Below are 10,587 nucleotides of genomic sequence, written 5' to 3'. Positions count from 1 at the left end.
ATTTAGAATATTGATAGTTGAACCGAGTATAATAAATAAAATGATGACCATGAGATCGTCGTAAAATTATTAGTGTTCGAATCTGGAATTATGATCCTGGGACTCAGAAACCCTAATTTGATCAATTGATGACCAATCGATGGTTTATTGAATATTTAACCATGGACTGAAGGAGGGACCGGCTACATCGGATCATGGATCAACCATGTAAATCCCATATGCTCGCGTGAGCAAATACCAAGATCTCCTGAAGAGTTGGTGAAAGGATGATCAAATGCTGGTTCAATCGTTTCTCATATAATGCTCGTCTGAGCCTTAGGTGATAAAACCTAATTAATTATGAAGAGGTCAGGGACCGACCAAGGGGTCATGAAACCGGCCTTCGGTGGTCACAGGATCGACTGGCGATCATTCTATGAAATTCCAAAATTACTTGGAAGAGTTTTGGACCTAATACGTGCAATTGTGCAAATTAGGTCAAATCGTGAAAATACGTGGGACCGGCTTCTTGCAAGCCAAAGAACCAACCTTGGTCGGTCAAGGTAACATTCTCACGTCGCCAAGGTGTCCGTGTCTGAGTCCTGAGAATTTTGATATTTTCTGGCATGCGTTTGAGCAACCATTTGAGAAAATATGACAAAATCAGGGTTTTGCTGAAACTGAGGAAACTTCATGAGATGAAGGAAAATAATTATAAAATGAAGGAATAATGAGGCGTGGGACTGCTGAAACCAATGCATGGCCGGCCGGCTAGTGACCACGGTCCCATGGTGCCTTTTCCTAATTTTATTTTTCATGATTATATGAAAATATCATGAAATCAAGGAGTTTTGTAAAAATTAAGGAGTTTCCTTAAAGTGAAAGAGTTTCCATGGGATCAAGGAAGCAAATAATATTAATAGATAATAAAATAAGGGCGTGTGGGACCGGCTGAGGCATGGCCGGCCGGTTGGGGCCCGGTCTCGTGCGTTTTCCCTAATTTTATATATTTTTATGTATTTTTTCCATGATTTGAAAGAATATTCATAATTTGAGAGAAATACCATGAAATCAAGGAATTTCATGGGATCAAGGAAACCTTGAATTAATAATAATAAATAAAGGGACGTGTGAGACCGGCTAGGGCATGGCCGGCCGGCTTGGGCCTGGTCCCACGGGTTTTCCTAATTTTATATTATATTTTTCATGGATTTATGAAAATACCATGAGATTAAGGAGTTTTCATGAGATTAGGAAAATGATAATAAAATAATGAGGAACCATGAGGTGTGGGGCCGGCCGGGATCAAGGCATGGCCGGTTGGCCAATAATCACAGCCCCACAATGTTTTTCCCAATTTTATATTATTTCCTTGATGCGAAGGAAACACCATGAAACTGAGGAGTTTCCTCAAAACGAAGGATATTTTTTCAAATGAAAGGATTTTCATAAGATCAAGGAAAATAACAAAAAATATGATAAAATATAAAACTGGCGTGGGATTGGCCACGGCACGGCCGGCCGGTGAGCCCAATCCCTCAGCGCCTTGGTCGATATTTAATTATTTATTATTTTCCTTCCTATTTTGCATAGGTTCATCGTTTGGTCATATTTTGAAATACTCGTTTGTGCGGTGATTGTTAGTGCATCATCGTTGAGTACACGTACACCATTTGAGTCGGGGCTTACTCCAAGGTAGCTCAGACGCCCATGCGTTGAATATTTATTACTAACCCATGGAATTCTGCTGGGAAGAACCATAGATTGAAGTAACGAAATATTGCGAAAATATTTGAATATTTTCGGAAATTCAGTGGATGAATCCAAGAATTTAAGAATAATTAACTGATGGCTGTATACTAGCAGAGCAAGCAGTCTAGGAGCATTAATTATTCTGACATGAGCTTGCTGGAGCTTCATCTCCTTTATATAGTCAGGGAAAACTTGTTGTTTGTATCCTGAAGATGTTATCGCTCTATACTAGCAGAGCAAGCTGTCTAGGAGCCGCCAATCTCGTGATTCTATATAGAAATAATTACTGAAGTGTTCAGTATTCATGAGATATGTCGTTGTCCAGCCGAGAGACTACATATCCGCATGTACTCTGAGAGAAAGTATTCTCAGTCAGAGATTCGATGAGAGACTCGTGTCTCAATACTCGCGTCTGATTGCTGAATCAGAAGTTCGTATAATTATGGGTTTACGATTTTATTCTTTGTCGAAAATCCACCATCTACAGGATCCTATGTGGATTAGGACTTTTTACTTCACACACATTCCATTAGAGAGGCTCTTATTTTAATTAACACATTACCAATACCAGGAAGAGCTGGAAATAGCTGCATATATATTATTGTCATATATAATGCCAAAAAGCATCGCATCATCCGCAAACATAAGATGCAACACCGATGGTGCTCACATATTAAACCTATAACCAAGTCCATCTTTCTCCATTTTTTTAATGATATTAGTGAATTTTTGAGAGCATAATACGAATAAAAACGGGAAAGTGGGCAACCCTGCCTAATTCGTCTTTCACCAAAGAAAAAACCTTCGGATTGACCATTAACTGAGACTGAAAGGAAAAAAACATTGTTTTTACGCAACTCATAATAAGATCATGGGCATGAAGCAGAATACCAAAGTTTTTTTAAACAAAGCTTTGGACCTCCCAGTCAACAACACGGTCGTACCCTTGCTCATATCAAGTTTAAGAGCAAACGAGCCAACAATAGAAGAGGGGTGGTTCATATAACGAACTTAGCAGCAACAATGTTGTCAACAATCTGCATTCCAGAGATTGATTGTTGGCAATTAGTTTATCTAGCATTGGGCTGACTCTAATAGTAATGAGCTTGGTAATGACTTTATATAGAACATTGCACAGAGCAATGGTCCTAAAAGCTGTAGGAGTTTCAGGGTTTTTAATTTTAGGAATTAGAGACAAGTAAGAATGATTAAGACCTGGAGGTAGGGACAAGTACGTGACGTCTGATATAGCAATATGCCTTGCTTCAAAAAAAAAAAAAAAACAATATGCCAAATTTTTTTGAAGAAAATGGCTGGATAACAGCTTTGATTGTCGTCTGGAGAGGGGATAGCTGCAAGGTGTCTGCATTCATCTTGAGAGATTGAATTAGGATTATCTGACGAGAATTGCTGCGCTGAAATAGAATTATCTTTAGTGGAAATGTTTTGAAAATGAGACAACAAGGGATTTTTAATTTCATCATACTCAGAGGTCCAAGCACCAGGCTCAAATTTAAGTGGAATGATGTTGTTCTTGCATCTCCTATGTACCACTGCAAGATTAAAAAGGTCTGGATTTTTGATCGCAATTTGGAACCCATTTGGATTTGTTTCTTTGCTCCCAAAACAACTTCTCTCTTCTTATCAGTTCCTCCACCTTGTTACGCATGATTTTTTTTCCTCTTCTCTGATATCTGCAGAATCCATACAAGCCTGAAGTTAAACAAGTTTTTACTTTGCCTCTAGTCCTCTCATAATGTGCCCTTAATTCTTTTTGCTCCATTTGGTAAGATGTTTTCCAAGCAAAGAAAGTTTGATGGTAGTGTCACCAGAATTGTTTAGCCAAACTCTTTTTGATTTCTTCGATTAGTTGAGATGCTCGCCTCTTCTTTTTGCTGATTTTCCCAGAGGTGTTCAACAATATCGGGGCATTGTCACTATATATCCTTGGTAGATGGACTGCTGCCTCATGGAACAATAACCTCCAATCTGAATTATATCGAACCTTGTCAAGCCTTCAAAAATGGGTTCACATCAAGTTGCATTGTTTGTCCAAGTGAAGGCTGGACCTAAATACCCAAGGTCTGTTATGTCTCTATCTTGAAGCATGTTCTTGAATTCTCTTGAAGTGATGTTGGAATCAAGAGAACCACCTAGTTTTTCACCTGGATATGTGAGAATGTTTAAATTCCCAATGACGCAGAGAGGATGAATGACGGTAAAAACCAAATTAGAATATTCAACCAGAACTGATTTCTGGAGGCCCACAGATACATAGCATATGGTAAAAACTCTTTTTAATTTTGCGACCCGGGTGTTGAAGACAATTGAGTGGATCTTGCTGCACGCTTCCAGCCTTTTAAAGGTTTCCCCACCAAGGAAGTAAGGGAGAATTGGTGCTGTTGTTTTCTGTGACGGGAGAGTTTTGGAGAGCGATGGTGGCGTGGTGTGGATATATGGAAGTGATTTGGGCATCTTGATTTGTGGGGTGTACGAGATATACTTTCGGGGGTTTGCAATCTCAAAATGCTTGGTCTCGGATTCTTCTGGGTTATTTTGTAAAGGTTCCGAAATTGGGTTGTTAATAGGGTGAAGATAATGCTGTGATTTTGGTGGGTGGATGGAACCAGATGGCCGATCCTGGTTCTCAGAGGTAACAACTATGGTATGGTCATGTCCTAGACAGCAGTAATTACAGGATGTGTGATTTTGAAGCAATAAAGCTCTTCTGCGATACAATTCAAGGACAAATTAAACCGCATCATTTTACGTTTTCTAGTCTGGCTAGGTTTACATAAGCAAAAAAGGAACTTGCCAAAAATACTGCAACTTGGCAACAAAAATATCAAATTAGTAACAGCGTGGAACAAAAACATTGTCTTATAAAGGACTACCAAATTCCTATTTTGCTCATCAATATTTACCACTGCGTCAACCTATTCTTCTTATATACCACGGGTTAATGTCATACTTTACTACTGTAACAACTTTCTCTTCTTCTACACAGGATTAACGTCCGCCACTTCTTCTACTAGTAGAAATTGTCGCATATGTCCACCACATAGTCAATTCCTAGCAAATCGAAACACTGTTTAAATACTTGATTGGTTGCTTCACACAGCAACAACCGGCTACAGTTAACCTCTCCTCTTTCATCAGATATCTACAAACAATATACAAAATAATGTTAGTTGAAAAAACAAGTATAATCTCATTGTAGGTGGTTCAGCAAATACTAGTTACGAAGTTTATATAAAACACTTACTGAGCAAGTATTGCTAAAGGTAGAAAATTGCTGTCAAAGCGAGTAAAGTAGTCACAAATAAAGTGGGGCTTCAAAGCCAGGCATGCATTTTCAACAACCTGAACATGGAAAATTGATATTAATGGTCAGTTATCATAGTTTAGTCTATATTGGGTTGGCACAATTGATATTAATGGTCAGTTATCACTGCAATTCATACCTGGGTGAAGCTTGCAAGGTGCCGACCCAAGGTCAGCTCCGCTTCCTCAAGCAGCACTATACGTACATCACTCTGTTCAAAATAAATCAAACATAAAACAACCTTAAAAGTCCTGAAAATACAATCTTGATCTAATAATTTCCAAGGGGCATATATATCTCTTTGTTTAAACTCACCCCTTTTGCTTGCTCCAAAGAAGCCTTCCCATGTGAACTGATGAGGCCTGATATACAAGCATGGGCAGACTGGATACTGTAAGCAGAGTTTCCCTGCTTAGAGAGCATCTCATCCAGGTTGAATTTATAACTATTGTCTCTGTCATTCTTTAAGTCAGCATACCTGTTAGATGCCAAACACATACAATATCTCAGAAGGCGGCCAAACAGTTAATAGCGCGAGGAAAAGAAGGATGTGTGAAACAACATACTTGAGAGCACCGATGCTAATAGTCTCTGCAATTTTATCAGCCACTTCTCCAGACCATTTTTTTGCTGTCGCCATTCCCAAATGAACAAAAGCGCAAGAAGTAAGTTTATTGAATGAGCATTGCAACGTATATATAGCTATTTAAGAAATTCAGCCAAACTAAATTATACCTTCCACAGGAAGCATTGCAATACAGCGCGTTTGACAGTGTCAAGCAATCCAATCACTCCAGTCGAAGAATTATAATCTCCAGCAACAAAATCACCCAGCCCCATATGTGTAATCTTAGGCTTGGAATCATCAACATCGCGATCAGAAGTTGCTTGCTTAGCAGCCTGTAAAAAAGGAACAAACAAGTTGGCCAATCGGCATCTTTGGAAGAGGTACTCACATTAAGTAATAGACTTTGGAAGAGGTACTCACATCAAGTAACATTTGAAAATTCTCGCTTCACCAGCATCGGTCACGTAAACTATCCACGCATCTTTTTTCTCCTTCAGATGGTTGCTGTGAGCATTGAGCATCAGCTTTTATTAGCACATACAAGTTCTCCATGAACACTACCACTTATTGGTGACATGTACCAAAATACAGGAATACGATGCAATTTAAACAAAAAAACAGTACTTACACAAGAGCTGTTAGTAAAGTCGCATGTATACTGTAGGCCCCGTCACTGGTCATGATTATTACTTCGATCCCTTTGTCTTCACCACAGATAACTTGATTACCTGTTGTCACAGTTGACTTCTGGATTAACGCCTTCGCAGTCAGATCCTTAACCACATCTTGAATGTGCTTATCATAAGTGCTGACACACTGATGCAAAGAATAAAAGAAAGAAGCAGTGAGACACGGCAAATTGTAACAGTGCTAACATACAGATGCAAAGAATAGAAGAAAGAAGCGGTGGGACACAGCAATGAAAAAAAAATCAGTAGAAGCAGGTAACAGTGGGTGATAACATACCGTTTCATCCGGAGACAACACGCCGAGCCGCTCATAGATTTGCTTGTACTCTGCTCGGCTCATACTGCAGATTATTGAATATGCATGTGAATACTTTGAATCCTTGTCATTGAGACGATTTAGAGCACCTTTGGCTCTGCTTCTGAAGCCATTAACATCGTCAATGCATTTGGCCTGTGCTGCGCCATATGCCTCCAGATCTCCTGTAGGCAGCGGCTCAGCCAACCCCAAATCAGGTGCTCCATCAACATCCCAAATCTAGACAAGGTGCTCCATTAACATCCCAAACTGCATGTGAAAACCAAACTTCGGTGATTATCATGCCCACTAGTTATACATGAAAAGTGCAAAGTACAAAAAATTTCAGGGTACCCTATCTCCGCTATCTCCAACTTGACTCTTTGCACAAACTTGAACACCTGCGTAGTTCAACATTCGAACTATCATATCTAGGAATATGATGGATCTCAACTGACTGGCTCCCATTGGCAATCCAAGGCAGGGCCCCGAAACCTCAATGACAGCTTCACTGTCCTCTTAAGTTTGGAGCCCATCTTTTCATGCTTTTGGCCAACATGCATTCGATAGCCTGCAAAACAAACAAACAGTTACACACGAAGGAACAGAGAGGGAAAGAGTAGTCTACTATTTAATAACATGTTCATAGAAATATATAAGATATTTGGACTCGTGTTCACCATCTGACAGCAGAAAGTTGGAAGAAAAAAGATACGGTAAAGAAACAAAGTAGAGTAGTGAAACCAGAACACAAAATGCAGCATCAGGGGAAACTAAAATACTCCCTTCTATTCTATTTTAAACAAACAACTTTATTCGGAAAACTACAACGCATGATTAGAGTTGAATATAAACCTGTGAAACTAAGTTGCTAGATGGTAGCTGCTCTACTTCCAAGAGCTTCCCCAGTTCATTGACTCGTTCGTTTGTGTCACTGATGTCCTTGAGCTGATCTTTAAATTCTTTAGTCATAGTGTTTGACATGGACTTGGACCTAGATTCAACACCCTTGAGTGCTTGTTGTACAAGCCCAAGGATAGTAGCTGGTGTTCGCTGGATTTCCTCTTTCTCAGCATTGGCATTGTTCCCTCCAGTTTCTTCAGATGCTGATACTGCAACACATGCAAATCTATCATGAGAACACGTTTTTTTGCCAATACTGCAAAATTGTCCTAGTTTGCCTAGGATACAGATACACTAATCGCGACGAGGATCGAAATACAATCACTTTAAATATAATATTAAGAAGGAATCAAAGAGAGATAGATAAGAGGCAGCAAAATAGTAAAAGTGAGTATAGAAATTAGGGTTCTAGAAATTTCATTCCAAACCCCAATTCCCATAATTATTTTTTTCTAATCTTCCTGTTCATATCCTCTCTGATACTCTATTTGAATTAATCTGAATACTACCTCATAAATCAAAACAAGGTGATCCATCAAGAAAAAAAAACTTTCAAGAGTAAGAGATTACTGTACGAGTCGTATCAGCTGCTTTCCCGGCTTTCTCGTTTAGCATTGATTGTCTCAGCTGTATTATGGCTTTAATATTAGGATCCTCCTCGGTGAAAAGATCATTCTTCCAAATAAGCCTTAGATCCTTTTTCTGGTGATTGTGTTCAAAACCCTAGAAAGTGAGACCAAAAAAAAATCAGCTATCGTGCTCAGTAGATTATTTTTTAGAGCAGCATATAATATAAGTACTGAATGTAAACAAAATCTAATAAAAAATTACACAAATATCCATGAATTTTAACCTAATTTAAGAATAAAAAAAATAAAGTCGTGCTTTGACAGGATCGCTCTCGTGACAGCTGTTATAAGGGTGTACTTCATATTCCTTAGATATTATTAGGGTGTTAGTCCTCAAGGGAGTTGGGAGAGTTGGGTGTAGTTTGGTTTTTTCCTGTTAGTCGTGGAGGAGTTCAAAGGAGTCTCTCGAAATCTCTGTTAGTCGTGGGAGAGTTTAGAAGAGTCTTCCGAACTCCCTAGAAAACCCTGTTAGTCGTGGGGGGAGTTTGAAAGAAACTCTCAAACTCCCTGTTAGTCGTTAAAATTAGAATGCTAGGGAGTTGGTGTTTTTGGGGGAGTTCTGGGGAGTTCTAGGGAGTTTATAGTGTATTTTTTCCTCATTCCAAATCTCTCAAAAAAGTAGAGATTTCTGGAGAGTCTCTCAAACTCCCCACACTCAAAACACCAAACTCTCTCAAACTCCCCACACTCTCTTACACTCCCTCAAAATCCCCAAGATTCAAAATACATTAAACTCCCCCAAACTCACTCGTGGACTAACCCACATTTTAGATGTGTACATATCTCGAGAGAAAAAAATTAAATCCCTTTGGTAAATCATTTAATTTTTTAACCCGTGAATTATTTTTATCATTACTTTGTCTTCCTAAAAACTTGGAGTTATTTTTGGTTTTGAAACTTTGAAGAAGATTTGATTTTGATCTAGCTTGGATCATGATGGCCCTGATGAGATTCCAGAGTTGATCAACAATATTTATTTATTTTTTGATTGGCAATTGATCAACAGTTCTAAGTGTAAACAAAATCACAGTACGATATAGAAAGCCATTTTAGTTCTGTTTTTTTGCTAAACATGCACATTAGATGTAATCCATGTTGTCAAAAAATCAATTAAACTTTACTGTTAACAAGAAAGTTCAAAAACGAAACGAAGAATTGTTCTTTTTTGATAAAGAATAAGGAATCGATGTATGACATTTAACATTGGTTGTCAAAGGTTCATAAACTTAACAAGAAAGGTCGTAATACACCATAGCCATGCTGCAGTGAATTTTATCCTGGCGTTTTTAGGGGCCACTCAAAGGAATTTAGGGGCCAACAATAAAACAGAAAAGGTCACCCAAAGGGAAAATGTAGCCAGCCCTTATCTCGCGTAATTCGTAATGGCGAAATTACCCTTATATATTCGGAGGATATGATAACATTGTTACCCTCCGAATGCAATCGGAGGCCAAAATATTTGCCAGACGTCCGATTATACGAGGTGCAGTATTTCTTGGTTCGTGTTTTGGATTCAGCGTTAATCGGGAGTTAAATATATTACAAAACCTACCGATTATAAGTTGCCGCAAATTCAAATTTTGAAAGCTACCATAATCGGTAGATATGCTAAATCCAATACCTACCGATTATTGGTTTCTCCACATTCAACTTTCGTCAAATTAGTCGTTGGAGTTTTTGGGAAAAAAAAAAGAGCCGTTGGACCCTAAACCTATGTAAAGAAACTCATATCTATCACACCAATTGCACCAAACTCTTTCCTCTCTTCAGTTTTAATTTTCATAACAAAAAACATGGATATTGCTTTTGCCGAAGAAGAAGATTGTGCTATTTATAGAGCGTGGGTTGTGGTAACTACTCATGATCGTGTTCACAAGCTCCACAAATCGGAATCCGAAGAGAAGATATGGAACCGTATCTTAATGGTATTTGAGGCCTTAGATGGTAATCGAATTCGAAGATCATCCAATGACATTAAGATGAGAAAGAATGCGTTAGATAAGGAGATTGACAAACTTGAAGATGAGGAACGGTTTGTTAGGAACGTTTTTCCTTGGTGGACGTATGAAAAACGAGTAAGTATCTCTGTAACTCCAATTCACATTAACAAAAGTTAGTACTAACTTGTTACTCATTCGTAATTTCAGAGAAATCTTGCGGATCGCCGGTATGTGGACCTCTACGGGAAACGATTTGAACATGAAGGATGCTACAAAATCAAGAGGGACAATTTCTATGGTCACTGGAAGTTATGATCTGTTTTAATACTTTTATGGTCAATTAGGAGTATGGATTTAGGTGCTTTTGACGAAATTGTAAGGTTAAGGCCGTTTGAACTTTATGTAATGGATGTAATCGGAGTATTATTAATATAAAAACTAGCCGATTATACGAAATCGGTAGATTATTTTGTTAAACAACCTACCGATTGTAATATTCGGTTATTT

At 38.5% G+C, this 10,587-nt stretch overlaps 2 protein-coding genes across 3 annotated transcripts; both read right to left on the bottom strand.

The window, feature by feature from the left end:
• Positions 1–4,481: 4,481 nt before the first annotated feature.
• LOC113319272 (arginine--tRNA ligase, cytoplasmic-like) lies at positions 4,482–8,274 on the bottom strand. 2 transcript variants are annotated; one of them, XM_026567543.1, is made up of 12 exons: positions 8,082–8,274; positions 7,464–7,720; positions 6,963–7,179; positions 6,591–6,878; positions 6,253–6,440; positions 6,045–6,128; positions 5,792–5,956; positions 5,623–5,686; positions 5,372–5,534; positions 5,196–5,267; positions 4,997–5,094; positions 4,482–4,894 (listed from the first exon to the last, which is right to left on the bottom strand). In XM_026567543.1, the coding sequence occupies exons 7-12, from the start codon at positions 5,805–5,807 to the stop codon at positions 4,804–4,806; spliced, it is 504 nt and encodes a 167-aa protein (XP_026423328.1). In that variant the 5' UTR covers positions 5,808–5,956; positions 6,045–6,128; positions 6,253–6,440; positions 6,591–6,878; positions 6,963–7,179; positions 7,464–7,720; positions 8,082–8,274; the 3' UTR covers positions 4,482–4,803. The 2 variants fall into 2 exon arrangements, with proteins under 2 accessions (XP_026423328.1, XP_026423329.1); XM_026567544.1 differs by having other exon boundaries at positions 8,087–8,274.
• On the bottom strand, positions 5,845–7,076 carry LOC113315991 (arginine--tRNA ligase, chloroplastic/mitochondrial-like). Its single transcript, XM_026564226.1, has 5 exons — positions 6,963–7,076; positions 6,591–6,848; positions 6,253–6,440; positions 6,045–6,128; positions 5,845–5,956 (listed from the first exon to the last, which is right to left on the bottom strand). Exons 1-5 carry the CDS (start codon positions 7,074–7,076, stop codon positions 5,845–5,847), a joined length of 756 nt encoding a protein of 251 aa, XP_026420011.1.
• Positions 8,275–10,587: the final 2,313 nt, after the last annotated feature.

The sequence above is a fragment of the Papaver somniferum genome, chromosome 10 (genome assembly GCF_003573695.1).
Source record: "Papaver somniferum cultivar HN1 chromosome 10, ASM357369v1, whole genome shotgun sequence".
Lineage (NCBI taxonomy): Eukaryota > Viridiplantae > Streptophyta > Magnoliopsida > Ranunculales > Papaveraceae > Papaver > Papaver somniferum.
Note: the sequence above shows the minus strand (reverse complement) of the source record. Positions and strands in the feature narration are given on the sequence as shown.

Excerpts from the sequence above, each read along its gene's own strand:
- LOC113319272 (XM_026567543.1), bottom strand. Across the intron at positions 5,535-5,622 it reads ATTAGCATCGGTGCTCTCAA|GTATGCTGACTTAAAGAATG; the intron begins GTATGTTGTTTC and ends GGCATCTAACAG. Across the intron at positions 5,268-5,371 it reads CTTTGGAGCAAGCAAAAGGG|AGTGATGTACGTATAGTGCT; the intron begins GTGAGTTTAAAC and ends TATTTTGAACAG.
- LOC113315991 (XM_026564226.1), bottom strand. The coding sequence starts at position 7,076 with ATGGGAGCCAGTCAGTTGAGATCCATCATATTCCTAGATATGATAGTT. Across the intron at positions 6,849-6,962 it reads TTGGAGATAGCGGAGATAGG|ATTTGGGATGTTGATGGAGC; the intron begins GTACCCTGAAAT and ends CACCTTGTCTAG. Across the intron at positions 5,957-6,044 it reads ATTTTCAAATGTTACTTGAT|GCTGCTAAGCAAGCAACTTC; the intron begins GTGAGTACCTCT and ends CCTTTTTTACAG.